This window comes from Lutra lutra, chromosome 1, assembly GCF_902655055.1.
Source record: "Lutra lutra chromosome 1, mLutLut1.2, whole genome shotgun sequence".
Classification (NCBI taxonomy): Eukaryota; Metazoa; Chordata; class Mammalia; order Carnivora; family Mustelidae; genus Lutra; species Lutra lutra.
In genome coordinates this window covers 214,796,984-214,815,031 of record NC_062278.1, presented here as the reverse complement: position 1 = coordinate 214,815,031, position 18,048 = coordinate 214,796,984, and the positions used below count along the sequence as shown (strand labels likewise).

Sequence of the window (18,048 nt, the reverse complement as noted above, 5' to 3'; positions counted from 1 at the left end):
TAGGGCTCAATCCCAGGACGCTGGGATCATGACCTGAGCTGAAGGCAGATGCTTAACCTGAGCCACCCCGGCGCCCCAGAGGGAAACTTTAGATGAAGTTTCTGAGAGGTGCATCCAGTGACTGGACCCCATGTAGAATGGCAACTAGCCTGGGGCTCCCTCCCTGGGGCTCCCTGGTCCATCTCTTTAAGGGGAGACTTAGAGAAAATTTCAAGATGCACATCCAGCACCCAGGCCCCATCTGGAACCTTACCTAGGCCTGTAGTGCCCTCCCCAGCAGTTCCTAGCTGCCCAGGCTCATCCTCCACCCCAAGAGGGACTTACAGATTTTTTCTGGAGGGGCATCTGACAATCAGGGAAGCACGCATCCCAGATCAGCCTAGGATGCCCTCCTGGCCTTCACGCACCTTCAAGGGACTTGCATAAGGCTGTCCTGACCAAGGGGAAAGTCACTCACTTTTGAGTCTAAATCACCAGTTTCATCTCAAAGTGTCCTTCCTCCATAACAGACCCCAGAGCAAACCAGGGCATGCCAGACTCTCTACCTGTCTCCTGGGAGCCCAGCAGCTCTAGCCCACCTGTCCAAGGCCTCACTTTGGAACCTGGCTCCTGTTCCAGCCCTTTACCAGGACCTCCTGGATTCCTTGCCCTCAGGGCCTGGATTCCTCAAGGTCAGGTCTGGAAGGCTCTGGGGTACATCTGCTTCTCAGACGTAGAGAATGTCTACGTTCTCATGCAGAGTGTGAGACGTACTCATACTCTGAGTATGCATACGTATACTCGACGTATCCCATGCAGGCCCACCCTTGGTAGCCTCTAGAGACAGCTGTGCCACAGCCTGAGTGGAGGAAGGAGCGAAGGAGGAGTGGAAGACAGTGGCAGATGAGGCCGGTGTGGATGGTGCAGTCTGGTGTGACTCCCCTGGAAGGCCTCAGATTAAGAGTCAGTGCCTGCTGACCTTCCTAGGCCATCAATGCATCCCCCCCCCCTCCAGAAACAAGCAAAACCCCAGTCACACCCTGACCCAAGTCTTGGTAGTGGCATTTTAATGGCTTTTGTTAGTGGCGGCAGCAGCAGGAGGAAGAGGGGGTGAATTTGCCTGCCCCCAGCATGTCTAGCCGAGCTCTTTCCACTGGACCAAGGCCAGGAAGGTGCGGATCTCCATGGGCTGCAGCGTGATGGCAGCGGGGTCCAGCCAAGGGGGAGAGGGCTGGGGCGCGGGGCCTGGGGAGGTCCGAGAGAGAAGTGAGGGCTGCAGACCTCCTCTGCCTCACCCCTCCTCCTGTTCCTTCCCCGCGGCCTCCACAGAGCCATACACCCTCAAATCTGTACCCACGGCCTTATTCCCAGACCCATTTTAAACTGTCTCCCAGGCCCTGAATCCCATCCCCAATGTCAAGCCATCTCCTTCACACCCTCAAGCCCTACCTGAAAACCATCATGCCAGCCCCAGGGGTGATGGGCATACCCCTCACCCCAAAACTAGACACCCATGGAATCCCATCCCAGACCCTCCAGACCCACTGCTAGTTGGGACATTCCCACACCCACAACATTCCCACACCTCCCACACAGCCCCCAGCTCCCAGGGCAGGCCCCCACCTGTGGCTGGTGTCCACTTGAGCCTGGAGGCGCCAGCCCGGAGCTGGTTGGCCGCCAGCGTGGTCTCCTGTAGGTCCATGATGGTGAAGGCGGAGAACAGGTCCTGTAGGTAGTGGATGGGCCCGGCTCAGTGGGGACAGAGCAGGGTTTCCCCTCTCCCTGCTCTCTCTGCCTCTGTCTTGTCTCCTCCCACTTCTGCCTTACTCACCTTCAAATCCACGGTCACCGGGGAGCTCAAGTTGCCAGAACCCTCCCCTACAGCAAACTGGTGTTCCAAGCGCAGCAGCAGCGATGTCCTGTCCCAGCGGGCCAGCGTGAGCAGATGTACCGAGGGAGGCAGCTCCCGGCGGAGCCCTGAGAACTGCAGGAAGCGGGTGGGGCTGAGGCTCGGTTAGGAGGCGGGGCTCTGATACAAGGGGCGTGACTTCATGGGCCTGAGATAGGGCGGGGATGAAGCTCAGAGGGTGGGGCAAGGCGGGGTGAGGTGAGGTGGGGTGGGGCGGGGCTGGGGGGCGGGACCGTGCCTGGGGAAGGAAAAGGCGGAGAGGGTGGGGCGCAGTGAGCCCGCAGGAGGGGAGAGAGCTAAGGCTGTGCCAAGACCCAGACTGGTGCGATGGGACTCAGCAATCGGGGGACTGTAGGGCGACGGGGCTGAGGTGAGGGGGTGGGAGCAGCTTATGGCCTCCCCAGAACGAGATAGGGGCGGGCGGAGTGGGTACCCTCTAAGGCCAGGTTTCTTGGGGTCCTATCTGGCGGCCCCACCCCCCTCACCTGCTTGAGCGGGGCGACTTCCGGGTGGTAGAGGGCGCCGCCACCGGGGGCCAGCACCACCTGCGGGGCCAGCAGCACCTTCTCTGCCTCCAACCGGTGCCTGGTGGCAGCGGCCGACACCTTGTCGAGCAGCACGAGATGGCGCCCTCGCACCCACAGCCCCAGCCCGTCCTCCAGCAGCGGCTCCCCTACGCCACGTCCATCGTCTTTCAGAAGCCTTCGGTGCACCTGGGGGGAGTGGTCAGGAGAGGATGAGGAGTCCCTCTGGCCAGTTTCTGGGCCAGAAATTTGGGTAAGGGCTTGTGGAAATTTCAAGAGAAACTTAAGAGTGAGAAGGATGGATGCGGAGAAAGGTCTAGTGGGGGACCACCAGCACAAGTGGTGATCCAGCCTAGCGACTGACTAGCACAGAGGGAGGTAAGGGTCTAACGGGATAGGGCAAGTGAGGCCTGGAAGAGATGGGGAACTAGATAGGGACCGGACAAAAGCTTGGAGTGAACTTTTCACTTAGGAATGGAGGTGTCAAGCTTAGTGGGGACGACACACAGAGGGGTGCACCTAGCAGAGAACAGAGAGAAACCAGCAACCAGCTTTCAAGGTCCAGTGGGGGGCCAGGGTGGGAACTGGCTGAGACAGGGCTCTGGCCACTCACCATGAGCTCTACAGAGCCATCCTTCAGGCTGCTGCCCCCCTGGGAGCGGTCAGTCAGCACGGTCAGCTGCGTCTTGCCATCCTGGGGGAAGGAGAGTGAGGGGAGAGTGAGGGGCCCACAGCCAGCCAGCCATGGCCCCCAGGCAGGCACCACAGGGGATGGTGGAGACCACCAAGGACAGCTGAGAGATCCTAAGAATGAGGGTGATATGGAGGGGGGCTAGGACATGGGGAGCAGAATGGGGGGTTACCCTGATATAAATGCGGCTGTTGACTGGATAGTAGTTTCCTGCCACTGGCTCAGTCTGGTTCAGCTTCCAGGTGGGTCGATAATCCCGCCTGGGGAGGGGAAGGGTTTGGTCAAAGCTGGGGTCCAGCTCCCCTTCCCGGGTCTACCCATGCCTCACTCCCCCTTCATCCCCTCCTTCCCACAATCAGAGGATCAGCAGATGCCCCCACAAGCCTGGGCCCCCACACACCACAGACCACCCTGTTACCCCCAGTCACCCCACCTCCTCTCCAGGATCTCCCGGCCGTTGCTGTCTGTGTAGAAGAGTCCTTTCGTCTCCAGCACAGTGTCAAAGCGACTGATGACCTCCTTCCCCCAGCCGTCACTGGACCCGAGGGGATGGCAAGACTGTGAGCTTCCCCTATCCCACTCTGCCCTTGCCGGCACACCCGAAGTCCCCGTGGGTGCCACTCACCCCACAGGTATTGGTCCCACTGTCCACTCCAGCTCCAGGTGCCGCTGGCCTGGGTACAGGCGAACCACCTGGGAACACCAGGCTGAGAAGTTCTGGTGCACCTCCTGCACCAAGGGTGTCTGCGGGCACGTGGGGGGGTGGGAGCAAGTCTGAGCCCGCACCTGCACACAGGCAAGCCCTGCTGATACCCACCCCTGCTGTCAACTCACAAGGGCTAACAGCAGGTCAACCCACTCATAAAATGGGAACCTGCCCCACCCCCTCGGTGTGATGCCCCCATTTCCTATGTCAGATGTTACCACCTAACTCTTGAGTGTGGCATGTATGCTTGCTGCCCACCATTACCCCTTCTTCCCTCCTTAGAACAGGATTGTAGCTTGGCAAGTGGCTACCTGGAATAAAGACCGTATTGTCCGGTCTTCCCTGAGGCTAGCAATAGCTGGGTGACCACGGTTTGCTCAATGGAAAAGGACCAAAGAGGTGTGCGCCACGTCCCTTGCCTCTTTCCCTCTCCCACTGGCTCCAATGCCAATACGACAGCTGGACCTTGAGCAGCCATCTTGGGCCACGAGGTCGAAGCCGAATGTTGACGAGGGCAGAAAAATGAGACAGAAGAGGCCTGGATGACTCCGAAATCACTCCCCGGCCCTGGATGGCCCATCCAGACTTTCTGTTAGACGGAAAGAAACGTCTATCTTGTTTTAGGCACCACATTTTGGCAACTGTTACTGGAGGCAAAACTATATCCTAATGTAGCAACCCTCATAGGCAGAAGTTCCCCTCAAGGGGAATCATGTCCAATGTGAATCCTGCCACTACCTGCCCCACCCCTACCCTAAGAGGAAATGTCAAGGAGAAGCCCCAAGAAACCCCACAAGGGGGACCCCCGTTCCCAGCCAGCTGCACCCTCAGATATCCATCCTAAGTGAGAATCACCGAGCCCCTATCCAAGTGTGAATGATCGCATAGCCCCCTCAAATATAATCCCCTCCTACCACAGACCCTTGGTGAACCTTCAAGAGGCTACACCTGGTTCTCCCCATTCCTGGATCCAGTGGGAACACCCCACTCCCAGTTTCAAAAGCTAGTATAACCCTGACACCCACAGCAGATGTGAAAGCCTTTGTACTTGCTCCCAAGGAATAACTGTTACTTAACCAGCCGAAAATACCAGCCCTGTGGGAAGATTATCAATATTCCCCGCAGGTCCTAACCCTCTCATCTGATAGAGATACAAACCCACCCCACCCCCCCACCCCCTGCCACCACCCGCACAGGGCTCCACCACCCCAGGCTCCACACCTCCCCCACATGCACTCGTCATTAAAGGCCCCAGACCTTCACCACGCGCGTTTGAGCCCAGTGGCTCACGATCAACGGTTTCTGGCGGTCGGGTCTGAAGATGTAGGCGCCTGAGGCCTGGCTGCTGAGGCTGTTGCCTACGCTGGCGTTGTACCTGGGGCCGGGGCAGGTGAGAGTCAGGTAAGTGACCCCAGCTCTACTCTCACCCCCTCCCTGGCCTGGTGGTCCCTCCCTCACCAGTAGAAGGCTTGGCGAACAGGCAGCAGGAGGTTCTGGTCCAGGTTCTCCAATTCCACCAAGAGTCCCGTGTCAGGGTCAAACTTAGCCCGGAGGTGCTGGGTAGAAAAGGGACAGCCAGGGGTTAATAAGCATCGTCTCATCCAAGGGCAGCTTCATCCTTCCTGGGGCTCAGGAGGTAGCCCAGAAGCTCCCCTCCCCCTCCCCCCGGCCCTATTAACAAATCCTTCCACCTCCTCCTCAATCTGACCACTTCTCACCATTTCCATGACCTTCTGGGTCTAGTGCAGGGGACCCCTTCCAGGCTCCCTCCCCCAGTCAGTTCCCCCCCGCTGCGGCCACCAGAGGGCGCCAGTGACACCCAAAATACCATCCCAGCTGGTCAGCTTGGGCCCCTGGGGTGACTCCAGGCTTACGGGGGCATCTGATTAAGGAATCATAGTGCCACCACCCAGCGGACTTTTAGGGGCCAACAGAGATATTTAAATTTTAATTTCCTTTAGAATCAGAAGAAAATGTAAATGCAATAATAATGAATATTTTAGGGGCGCCTGGGTGGCTCAGTGGGTTAAGCCGCTGCCTTCGGCTCAGGTCATGATCTCAGGGTCCTGGGATCGAGTCCCGCATCGGGCTCTCTGCTCAGCAGGGAGCCTGCTTCCTCCTCTCTCTCTGCCTGCCTCTCTGCCTGCTTGTGATCTCTGTCTGTCAAATAAATAAGTAAATAAAATCTTTAAAAAAAAATAATGAATATTTTATACTTGTCTTCTACAGCCACCTGCTCATGAAATACAATTGTCATCTTTTTATTTTTTCTAATGGAAAAAGAGACCCAAAAAGGCAAAAAAATGCTAGGGCCCATTACAGTCTTAATGCAGCCCTGTTTCTGACGTGGCTCCTTTGAAGTAAAGCCCAAGTCTTGTCCCTCGAGTCCTGCAGAGTCTGACCTGTCACCCAACACCTGCCCCTTTAGCCTCAGGGGGTTCCTGGGACACTCCCCACCCTCCTGCCTGAGACCTCTTGCTTCTGCGGCTCCCAGTGCGCCTGAATCCTTCTCCCCACCACATGGCCACGGGGCTCCCTCCCTCAGGTCTCTGACCCGCCTCATTTAATTCGCAAATCCCTACCACCGTCAGCCCTTACTTATCAGTCCAGTGTCACCATTATTGCACTGGGTCCTCAAAGTCCCAGGAAAGGCCACTGAGGTTCAAAGGGAGGTGGTCACTACCAGAGGACACGTAATGGGGCACTGGTGATTAGACCATGAATCCAAGACACCCTGATCCAGAGTCCACGCAGTTCACCATAACACCTCGCACTTGTCACGGGGGAAGGGAGGGGCATCTGAACAGAGTCTCACCTCATTCTGGATGGCCAAGTCACGCGACCAGGACTTCTGGGATCTGGGGTGGCGGTTGTGGGCGTGGAGGTTTCGGCCAGGCACCTGGGTTACTGAGTAGACACTGAAGCCCAGGGCAGGCACTGAGGCCGAGAATAGCAGCTCTGAATTGTCTGAGCTAGGGTGTATCACCACCTTGGGTAAGGGAGGAGGGAAACTGAGTCAAGAGGCTGTGAGTCCACATACTGAGCTGTACATAAAGGGCCGTGTCAAAACTCCAGGAGGGGAATGAGCCCCAGATGGGGAGAAGAAATACAGGTGTTGGCCAGGGAGGACGGAGTGTCAAGATTGCAGAGAAGATTCATCAAGTGCGGGGAAAAAACACTTTGGGGTGCAGAGACTGTGGGAGAAGGGGAAGGGAGGGAGGAAGTAGGGAAGGAAATCCTTGAAGCAGGGGAATGAGGGAAAGGCAGGTTCTAGGGGAGGAAGAGATTCATAGGTAGAGGCCTTCCAGGACAAGGGAAAGGACAAGCTAAAATTTAAGCTAAAATTTAAAAGCTAAATTTATAAGCTAAAATTTAAGCTAAAAATTAAAAAAAAAAAATTCGGGGTGCCTGGCTGGATAAGTTGGTAGGACAGGACCCTCAGTCTCAGTGCTGTAAGCTGGAGCCCCACACTGGATGTGGAAATTACTGAAAAAATCTTAAAAATTAAAAAAAATTTAAAGATTTTATTTATTTGACAGATCACAAGTAGGCAGAGAGGCAGGCAGAGAGAGAGGGGGAAGCAGGTTCCCTGCTGAGCAGAGAGCCCAATGCAGGGCTCAATCCCAGGACTCCAGGATCATGACCTGAGCCGAAGGCAAAGGCTTAACCCACTGAGCCACCTAGGCGCCCCCAAAATAAAATATTTTTTTAAAAATTCATGAGGAGACATTAAACAGGTGGAGATTGCCTGAGAGGCAGGGCAGGGGGGTGAGGGGAATGGGGGGAGCTGATGTTTCCAAGAGGCTATGATGTTAAGGGGCAGAAAAAAAAAAAAAAAGTGCTAGGCACAAGCATTTGATGGAGGGGAAAATATTCACTAAAAAGAGTTACCCGAGGGGCGCCTGGGTGACTCAGGGGGTTAAAGCCTCTGCCTTTGGCTCAGGTCATGGTCCCAGGATCCTGGGATCGAGCCCGACATCGGGCTCTCTGCTCACTTGGCAGGGAGCCTGCTTGCTCCTCTCTCTCTGCCTGCCTTTCTGCCTACTTGTGATCTCTGTCAAATCAATCAATCAACCAATAAATAAAATCTTAAAAAAAAAAAAAAAGAGTTACCCGAGAGAGAGGGAGGTGTCCATGGGAGGAGGTATCCATGGAGGGATATGTTGCCATGGGATGGGGTAAGGTGGGATGGTGAAATCCCCAGGAGGAGGTGTACAACGCAGGAGGTACTCATGGCGGGGTCGTACTCATAGGAGAAATACTTGTTGAAAGGACTTACGTCGCTGGGCACAACTGTGCCATTAGGGTCCCTCACGTCGAAAAAGTGTTCGCTGACTGGCAGCCGCACCATCCAATCCACTTTCCGCCCCAAGGGGTTATAAATGATCACTTGGAACTGGTGCGGGAGGGCCAGATGGAGCATGGGTCACAGCAGGCCTTCTTGAAACCCACCCACCACACGTGGCCATGTCCTTGGGTGCTCCAAGACCCCATGGGGTGCTTTGGTCTCACCCACCCCAGCTACACTGCCCCCCAGCGGACCGATCCTCCCAATCAATTTCACAACCAGCAGGTACCTCAAGAGCCCCTCAGTCCGAGCCCCCCTCCTCTGGGCCCCGCCCCCCTGGCCCCACCCCCCGCTGTCCTCAGTTTCTAGTGCTGTCCCACCCACCTGCCTCCCTGCCCCGCCCTCCAGCCTGAGTCCGACTCACGCTCTTCGCTGTCTGGCTGAGCGGACAGACACTGATGTTGAGGTTGCGGCAGTAAGTGAAGTCCTCCTTGGAGCCGCTGAGCCGCGCCAGTGCATTGCTCAGGAGAACCTGTGGGAGGGAGCATAAAGGTCCATGGGTCAACTCTGGACTCCCACCCCGGTCTTTCCTCTGTCCCCTTCCGACCCCGGCCCTTGCCTGTCCCCGCCCATGAGTGCTTCTAGGCTCCACCCAGAGAGAGGCTCCACGCCTCTCTCCTCCCAGGCCCCGCCCCATAAAACAGCTTAGACTCCACCCACTGCTTTGACCACGCCTCTTCCTGTCTCTGCCCTTTCATTCTATACCCGCCTCTCCCAAGCCCCACCCCTTCCCCGGCCCCACCCCGCGCACCTCGCAGGGCCCCCAGCCGGCCGCAAGCTGGCGCGCGTAGTCATTGGCCACATGCTGCCGGGAGGTGCCGCTGACCGCGTCGTGATGCTGGAGCACCGCCATCGCCTCATCTGCAGGCAGACGGTAAACCGGGTGGGGTCTCCACGGGACTCTCAGTCCAGACCCCAAGGAGACGGGAGAGATCACGTGTAGGAGGGCGGGGTCGCGAGGAACTTTATGAAAGGGCTCAATGGGGTTGCCAAGGGTCTGTGCCAAGCTTTGGATACACCCCCATCCCCTCATCGTCTCAACACCTACTGAGGGGTGCACTGTCTCCTGAGCCATAGGGTCCCACGTTGGCCGCCGGACCCGCCAGTGCCTCCAGCTGGTTGCACACCTGGGGACAGAGGGGCTGTATTAGGGCCCCGGCCCTGTTGGGACCCCTGGGCGCTCCTTGAGCCCAGGACCCACTCACCTGCAGAAAGTTGTAGCTGAGGCGCTCGTAGCGTTTGAGGGCCGGCCGGCTGGAAAAGTAGCCAGTCCAGAACTTGTAGGGGCCGTCGGCGTAGGGAAAGAAGTCATCCTGCTTTACAGACCTGCAGCGGCAGAGGCATTGAGGGCAGGGTCACGACCCAAAGGGCAGGCCAACCCCCCCAAGCTCCCATTTCCCCCAAATACCAGGTGAGGTTGGCCTTGTTCAGCTCCCAGAGGTAACAGGCGGGAATGGAGTAGAGAACATTGACGCGGCTCCCGTTGGCCTGCTGCTGGGGGGAGGTGTCCGTGTGTGAGCCCTCGGGAGTCCACACCTTCCCAGGGGGCCCACAGGTGTGCACACACATCCTCACACACGTGTGCGCACCTTCATCATGCGGTGGGTTCAGATTCTCTTAGTACACATTTTGAGTGCAAACCAATGGCCCAGTGTGAGACTGGATTTGGGCAGCAGCTCAATATTACCACCGTGGAAAGGATGTCACGGATGCAAGAATAAACCTTTTTTTTTTTTAGATTTTATTTATTTATCTGACAGAGAAAGAGAGAGGGCGTGAGAGAGGGAAGAAAAGCAGAGGGAGCGGGAGAGGGAGAAGCAGGCTCCCCAACAAACAGGGAGCCCCACGCGGGGCCAATCCCAGGACCCTGGGATCATGACCTGAGCCGAAGGCAGACTCTTAATGACTGAGTCATCCAGGCGCCCCTAAACCTGAAATTTCTACTAAACCTTTTTATCATTCCAATTTTATTTTTAAAATATTTGGCGGGGGCACCTGGGTGGCTCAGTTGGTGAAGCGTGGGACTCCTGATTTGGGCTCAGGTCATGATCTCAGGCTCATGAGATGGGCCCCGCCTAAGGCTCTGAAGTCAGCACGGAGTCTGCCTGAGATTCTGTCTCCTTCTCCCTCTGTCCCTCCCCTGCTCACCCCCCTCTCTAAATAAATAAGGGGGCGCCTGGGTGGCTCAGTGGGTTGAGCCTCTGCTTTCGGCTCAGGTCATAATCTCAGGGTCCTGTCATCAAGCCCCACGTTGGGCTCTCTGCTCGGCGGGGAGCTTGCTTCCCCCACCCCGCCTGCCTCTCTGCCTACTTGTAATCTCTCTCTCTCTCTCTCTCTCTCTCTCTGTCAAATGAATTTAAAAAAAAAAATCTTAAGTATATAAATATTTTTTAAAAAATTTTTTGGTGGAGGGGCACCTGGCTGGCTCAGTGGGTTAAGCCTCTGCCTTCAGCTCAGGTCATGATCTCAGGGTCCTGGGATCAAGCCCCACATTGGGCTCTCTGCTCAGCGGGGAGCCTGCTTCCCCCTCTCTCTGCCTGCCTCTCTACCTAATTGTGATATGTCTGTCAAATAAATAAAATCTTTAAAAAAATTTTTTTTGTGGAAAAACTAATGACATTATAGGGCTGCAGTCATCATTTCTCACCGTTATTGCTCAACGACACCACTGTTAGAATGAACAGAGTCCTTCAACTGCAGGAGATGAAGGAACAAGAAGGTGACCTCCTCCCTGAAGAAAAAGATGTTTGGTCTGCTTGTGTCGTGAAGCCAGTACCTGGTACACTGTAGGTGCTCACTAAACACTTGAGTGAAGGAAGGGAAGTGAATGGGACTACATGCCTCTATGTACAGCCACAGATCTACCCCTGCACACACAGTCACATACACAGTTACACACACACACACACACACACACACACACACACAGGATTCGCTCTACAACCAACCACTTGCTTCTTCAAGATGCTCAGGATTTCAGGCACAATCTAGAAGCAGAGCCCAGCCCGACTCTCCTGGAATCCACAGCCAAGTGGAGGAGAGATACTGAACGGACAATTTGTTACTATCAGCCTGGATGTGACCTCGTAGGTTTCTGTGGAGACTGTGTGCACACAGAGGAAAAGGCAAGAGCTCCACCTGCGTTTAGTGAAGGCTTCCTGGAGGAGGAAACATTTCAGCTTGCATGTTAAAGGAGAAGCAGAAGGTGTTCGGCCCCAAATAACAGTCATAAGCAAACGCCGTAATACTGACTATTGATCTGGCCCTGTTCTACGGATCTGTGTAAAAGAACACATTAAACCCCAACAGCCTTATCAGGTGGGAACCACCATTGTGCCCATTTTCTAGATCGGAAAACTAAGGCAGAGTGCTGAATATTTCTCAGGATCACAGAGCCACTAAGTGGCAAGCTACGGACTTGAAGTATGGGACTGTACTTCCAACAGAGTGCAGTAGGCAAAGGAGCGGTTGGGGCAGGAGAAAACCTGTGGCAGCTCAGGACCATGGTATTCACAGAAGAAAGTGCTCAAGGTGTCCAGGGCTCCTCCAGGTCACGGGGAGGACTGGGAAATGTCTTTGGGAAGGACTTGGTGATGTCCCTGAGGGTGTTTTGGGTGAAAGAGCGGTGCTGGGGTAAGTGGAAGGTGAGGACGTGGAGACCGCCAGCAGACAGCTCTGAGGATGGAACTGAAGGGAATGACGTTTCAGATTTGAGAGGCCCAAGGATGTCTGAGTCCTGGTGCCCAGAACCTGGTAGGTTACAGGGCAAAGGGAAATTAAGTTTGCAAATGGAGTTTAGGTTCCTGACCAGCTGACCTTAAAACAGCTTATCCTGGATGATCTGTAGGGCCAATGTCATCACGAGTCTTTAAAAGTGGGGGCGCCTGGGTGGCTCAGTGGGTTAAAGCCTCTGCCTTCGGCTCGGGTTGTGGTCCCAAGGTCCTGGGATCGAGCCCCACATCAGGCTCTCTGCTCAGTGGGGAGCCTGCTTCCTCCTCTCTCTCTGCCCGCCTCTCTGCCTACTTGTGATCGCTCTGTCAAATAAATAGATAAATTAAGTCTTTAAAAATGGAAGAGAGGGGCGCCTGGGTGGCTCAGTGGGTTAAGCCGCTGCCTTCGGCTCAGGTCATGATCTCAGGGTCCTGGGATCGAGTCCCGCATCGGGCTCTCTGCTCAGCGGGTAGCCTGCTTCCCTCTCTCTCTCTCTGCCTGCCTCTCTGTCTACCTGTGATCTCTCTCTCTGTCAAATAAATAAATAAAATCTTTTAAAAAAATAAATAAATAAATAAATAAAAGTGGAAGAGAGGGGGCGCCTGGGTGGCTCAGTCAGTTAAGCATCCAATCCTTGATTTCCGCTCAGGTCATGATCTCAGCAACTTGAGATGGAGCCCCGCATCTGGCTCGTGCTTATTAGTGAGGAGTCTGCTTAAGATTCTCTCTCTCCCTCTGCCCCTCCTTGTGTTGGCCTGCACACTCTCTCTCTCCAAATAAATAAATAATTTTTATTTATTTATTTATTTATTTATTTATTTATTAGAACAACAGAAGAGGAAAGAGGGAGTGAAAGAGATGTGATGATAGACTCAGGCAGAGAGCTGCTGCATGGCTGGCTGGCAAGACAGGGACAGGGAGGCGTGAGTCAAGGAATGCAGAAGGCTTCTAGAAGTTGGACATGGCAAGGACATTTTCCCCAAGAGCCTCAGGAAGGAACCCAGCCCTGCTGACATCTTGATTTTTAACCCACTGAGAACTGTGTCTGACTTCTGGCCTATAAAACCGTAAGATGATGTATTTCTGTTGTTTCCAGCCAGTACGTTTGTTGGTCGTTTGTTAGAGTAGCAAGAGAAAACTAAGAGAGCGCACCCTCGGATGCATGTGACCCAAAGGCCAAGGGTCCAAGCACACTCATTCCCACGAGCTGGCACTCCTACCTGGGCATTGACCAACTGGATGAGCCGGTCAAGGTTCTTGAACCACATGTTGGCATTCTCATACTGGAAGTCTGAGCCCATGGTCATTATGGTGTGATTGGTGCGGTAGTACTGGCCCTGTAGGGGGAATGGAGAATTCCTCAGGCCGGGGTGTCCTGGACCACCCCTGTGACCACACTGTCATGGTACAAATGCAGTCAAGCCTGTGGGTGTGCAGTGCTCAGCTGGTTGAGCATCTGACTCTTGGTTTTGGCTCAGGTCATGATCTCAGGGATCGAGCCCCTCATTGGGCTCCACACACAGCAGGGAGTCGGCTTGAGGATTCTCTCTCCCTCTCTCTCTGCCCCTCCCCCTGCACCATTGAGCTCTCTCTCTCTAAGATAAATAAGTCTTGGGACACCTGGGTGACTCAGTCAGTTAGGCATCTGCCTTCAGCTCAGGTCATGATCCCAGGGTCCTGGGATCCCGCCCTGCACTGGGTTCCCTGCTCAGTGGGGAATCTGCTTCTCCCTCTCCCTCTGCCCCTCCACCCCTGCTTGTGTGCACTCACACTCTTGCTCTCTCTCTCTCCCAAATAAAATCTTTAACAAATAATAAATAAAATTTTTTTTTAAAGATTTTATTTATTTGACAGAGAGAAATCACAAGTAGGCAGAGAGGCAGGAAGAGAGAGGAGGAAGCAGGCTTCCCGCTGAGCAGAGAGCCCGATGCAGGGCTCGATCCCAGGACCCTGAGATCATGACCTGAGCCGAAGGCAGCGGCTTAACCCACTGAGCCACCCAGGTGCCCCAAGTAAATAAATTTTTAAAAAACAAGTGTGGGGGCGCCTGGGTAGCTCAGTGGGTTAAGCCTCTGCCTTCAGCTCAGGTCATAGTCTTAGGATTCTGGGATCAAGCCCCGTGTCAGGTGCTCTGCTCAGCCGGGAACCTGCTTCCCTTTCTTTCTGCCTGCCTCTCTGCCTACTTGTGATCTCTCCCTCTCTCTGTGTCAAATAAATAAAATCTTTTAAAAAAACAAAACAGGGGCGCCTGGGTGGCTCAGTGGGTTAAGCTGCTGCCTTCGGCTCAGGTCATGATCTCAGGGTCCTGGGATCGAGTCCCGCATCGGGCTCTCTGCTCAGCGGGGAGCCTGCTTCCCTCTCTCTCTCTCTCTCTGCCTGCCTCTCTGTCTGCTTGTGATCTCTCTCTGTCAAATAAATAAATAAAATCTTTAAAAAAAAAATAAATAAATAAATAAAATAAAAAAACAAAACAAAACAAAAAACCAAGTGTGGGTGTACATAGAGGAGTGGAGGGGGGAGGGGAATTGGGTCACAGGGGAACATAGGGACACATGTGAAAATAGCCTCATGCTGTTGAGTACTCTTCTGGGGCCCAGATGAGGGCACTGAGGCACTGTGCCATACTTTCTCACGACCTTGGTGAGCATTTGGGGCAGCAAAGGGTGTCTGTAGTCTTCTAACCAGAAATGCACACAAATCCGGGAGGGGAGCCTGGCAATGGTGAATAGAACGATACCTTCCTCCAACGGCGATGAGGAGGTGTTAGGGAATGCCTACGCCGTGAAAGGGCCCGGTGCATCATGAACACGAGTCTCACAGGCTCTGCACAGTATGCTTACCTGGGCAGTGGCCAACTGTAGGAAGTAATCGACCAACTCCTTGGCATTGTACTCCGGGCTGCGCGGGTCCTCCACAAAGGGCTTGTCAGCGCACAGCGTGTCCCAGCACAGTTTCTCCGGCGGGTTGTACATATTAGGGAGCACACCTGCATGCCACACCAGGCTCAGCACCCTGGACTTGTCCTGGGCTCAAAGCCTGCCACGCCCCACCCAGGAGGGACCTCAGAATTTGCAGGGCCCCATCCATGCAAAGTGCAAATGCTGGGTTCTTGTTCATAAATTACTAAGAGTTTCAGGAAAAGGACAAAAAAGTATAAGAGCAAACCCAGGGCCCTCTGAGCATGGTCCCAGGTCCCATGCCCCTGGGGCCAGCCCTGCCCCCATCCCGCCCCCTTACTGGTAAAGAGGTCAGCCACTGGGGGCTTCAGGCTGGCGCTAGCCCGCCAAACCTGCTCCATCTCTTGCTTCTCCTTCCGCACGCTCTTATCTTGATAATCTAGACGCCCGAAGAAGAAACCGTCAAAGCCCATCTGGAGGTGGGGAGGGATGAGGACTGGGATCAGAGAGCAGGAGAAGTGGGAGTTCAGTCCTCTCCCCACCAACCACCAGTCCCCTCGGCATGGGAGGGGAGGGTCAGAGCACAGTTAGAAGCAGCAGGTCTGAAACCAGAAAGGGGGGGCGCCTGGGTGGCTCAGTGGGTTAAAGCCTCTGCTTTTGGCTCAGGTCATGATCCCAGGGTCATGGGATCGAGCCCCACATCGGGCTCTCTGCTCAGCGGGGAACCTGCTTCCTCCTCTCTCTCTGCCTGCTTTTCTGCCTACTTGTGATCTCTGTCTGTCAAATAAATAAATAAAATCTTAAAAGAAAGAAAGAAAGAAACCAGAAAGGGTTTCAGCTCATTTTGAAGCCGGGGAAGGGTCAGGTGACACTGAGGGAGGGCTGGGAGAGGTGGGTGCGACGCTAGAACAGACCTCCACCTTCCCCAGCTCGGAAAGGGCCTGACCTTAAGGCTTTCCCCCTTAAGCAACCTGAGAATGGAAGGGATCATAGAATGGAAAGGGGACGCCATCATGCCAAAGACTGTGAAGCTTTTTGAAGAGCAGGGCAGGCCTCCACCTACCACCTGGCTTCGGAGAGGACTGGGGATCATAGCAAATAGGGTGGGGCCAGAGCTCCAATGAGAGGCAGGTGTGGGACCCGGGAAGAGCCAGCTGGAGTGGGGTCAGCCTGGTCAGAGGTAGAGCGGAAAGGTGGGGGGGGAGCGGGGGAGGGGCTACTAATGGGATTGACAGCTCACCCAAGGGGCAGGGCCTCAAGGGGCCAGAGGGCCAGGGGACAGGGCCTGGTCGAAGTGAGCTTGCAGGGAAGGGCGGGGCTTGAGGGGCCAAGGGAGGAGCTAGGAGCGAAGCTGTGCAATCACCTGTGCGAACAGCGAGGCCTGCTCCCGAGAGTGACCGAAGGGGTCAATGTGCCAGGCCACACGGGGGCGCCCATCTTTGCCAAACGTGTTTTCCAGGAAGCGCAACCCAAGCGTCATCTGGTCTATGATGGCTCCGTAGTGGGTGGCTGCCTCATCGTTCATCACCCAGCCACCGTTGGCAAACTCCAGGCGTCCTGTGCCAGGAAGGGCAAAATCTGGGTGGACTGTCAAGGCCAGGACTGGGGCCAGGGGTGGCAATGCAGGGGATATGAAGGCCCGCCTGCAAACCCAGGCCGGGAGGGAGAAGAGGGGTCACTCCCAGGCCAGTGTAACCAGATATGGAACAGAGGGCCCCCTGCGTGGCAGGCTTCCCTGAGGCTCCCCTGGAGGTGGGGCCCTCCGGGATGTATAGGAGTTCTACAGATAAAGGGACATTCCAGGCAGGCAGAGCCACATGCACAGGCAGACTGCAGGGGACATGACAAAATCTCAAAAGCTGGAGGGTCAGAAACAGAAGCGAGCTGGGCTTCCTCTTTTCACTTCCTTCAGGCAGGCTCACCCTGTCGTACCAGCTCCCGCACAACTTCCTGTGTTGCACTTGTCTGCTGGTGCCACCAACGGGAGAAGAAGGCAATCTCCACATAGATGAATCGGCGGGTGGGCTCCACCAGCAGGGAAGAGATGACTGAGTCTAGAATGTACTGCACCCCCGCGTGCTGGACGTCGTTCTGGACTGTGGACACAGGGGTTGGGGACAAATGAGCCAAGGGGAGACATTCTTAGACACAGGGGCCCAGGCTGGGCAACGTCCCCCCTCCCAATGTCCAGAACCCACAAAGGATCTGAAGGCTCAAAGGGGCCATGGGAGCCCCAAGGGGAAGTCCCCCTGCTCTACTCACTGCCATAAAAGTACTGGTCCACAGTCTTGAGCCAGCCCACATCGTCATGCGTGTGGGCCACCAGGTGCACGTTGAGCATGTCCGGATGCACCACGGGGCATGTCTGCACAGGGACCCCAAATACACATCCTGTCAGTTACACCGGGGTTAAGAAGCAGGCTGGGGTCGGGGGTGGGGTGGAGGCACAACATAGGTCTTGATCTAGAGGCGAGTGACCCAGAGAAACCCAGCGAGGCCCTTCCAGGGAGGATGCCACAGAGTTGGGCATACAGATACAACTCCCACTTGACACGACCCCTTAGGGCAGCTCTCATTCACACCCTGGGTTAATCGTAACAGTAGTAGCAAACGTTTATTAGGCATTTGCAAGTGGCAAGCAGCTAGGGGTGGGGGGCAGTATTATCTCATTTTCAGATGAGAGCACTGAGGATCAGAGTGGTTAAGTAACTTGCCCCAAGTCACGGGGCCAGGAAGTCAGGGAGCCTGACTGGAACTCCAGGCAGGCTGACTTCAGGGTCCCAGCTCTCAAGCCATCACCCCGCCCCCACATACACACATCTGCCCACACACAGTTAAGTGCATGCATGCAAACTCCAGCAAACCCACTCAGAAGGAAGGAAGCAGGTACGGAAAGCCCTGTTCTCAGACTCACACAGCCAGACCTTTCAATGGCGCAAAGCATGCCTTCAGACCACACTGTCATATTAACAACCATTCACTAGGCACCCACAGAACACACCCACCCACACCCCTGGACCCTACTCGGGGGTCTTCGCTCCAGCTTGCGTACGCTTCCGCTCCCGGGCCGCGCTCACCTCGTATCCCGCGGCCCGAGCGCCGGGCGCGGCCACCAACAACAAAAAAAGGAAGGAGAGAGGCGGGAGCGGTGGCTGCAGCGCGCGGGAGCCCGTCTTGGGCCCTGCCACGGCCCGGCCGCCACCACCAGCGCGGACCCCCGAAGGCCGCGCGTCTGCGCCCATGGCTCCGCCGCCGCCGCCGCCGCTGCCGCCGCCGCCTCCAG

General features: G+C 55.5%; 1 protein-coding gene across 2 annotated transcripts; it reads right to left on the bottom strand.

Moving 5' to 3' along the window:
• Positions 1-1,029: 1,029 nt before the first annotated feature.
• MAN2B1 (mannosidase alpha class 2B member 1) lies at positions 1,030-18,045 on the bottom strand. 2 transcript variants are annotated; one of them, XM_047701467.1, is made up of 24 exons: positions 17,843-18,045; positions 17,028-17,130; positions 16,688-16,861; positions 16,129-16,322; positions 15,106-15,238; positions 14,709-14,854; positions 13,089-13,205; positions 9,566-9,651; positions 9,363-9,483; positions 9,206-9,284; positions 8,909-9,018; positions 8,522-8,629; positions 8,089-8,205; positions 6,625-6,798; positions 5,268-5,365; positions 5,067-5,184; positions 3,729-3,847; positions 3,537-3,638; positions 3,276-3,363; positions 3,026-3,106; positions 2,374-2,601; positions 1,811-1,963; positions 1,603-1,705; positions 1,030-1,224 (listed from the first exon to the last, which is right to left on the bottom strand). In XM_047701467.1, exons 1-24 carry the CDS (start codon positions 18,005-18,007, stop codon positions 1,115-1,117), a joined length of 3,027 nt encoding a protein of 1,008 aa, XP_047557423.1. In that variant the 5' UTR covers positions 18,008-18,045; the 3' UTR covers positions 1,030-1,114. The 2 variants fall into 2 exon arrangements, with proteins under 2 accessions (XP_047557423.1, XP_047557428.1); XM_047701472.1 differs by having other exon boundaries at positions 9,566-9,648.
• Between the last annotated feature and the right edge of the window lie 3 nt (positions 18,046-18,048).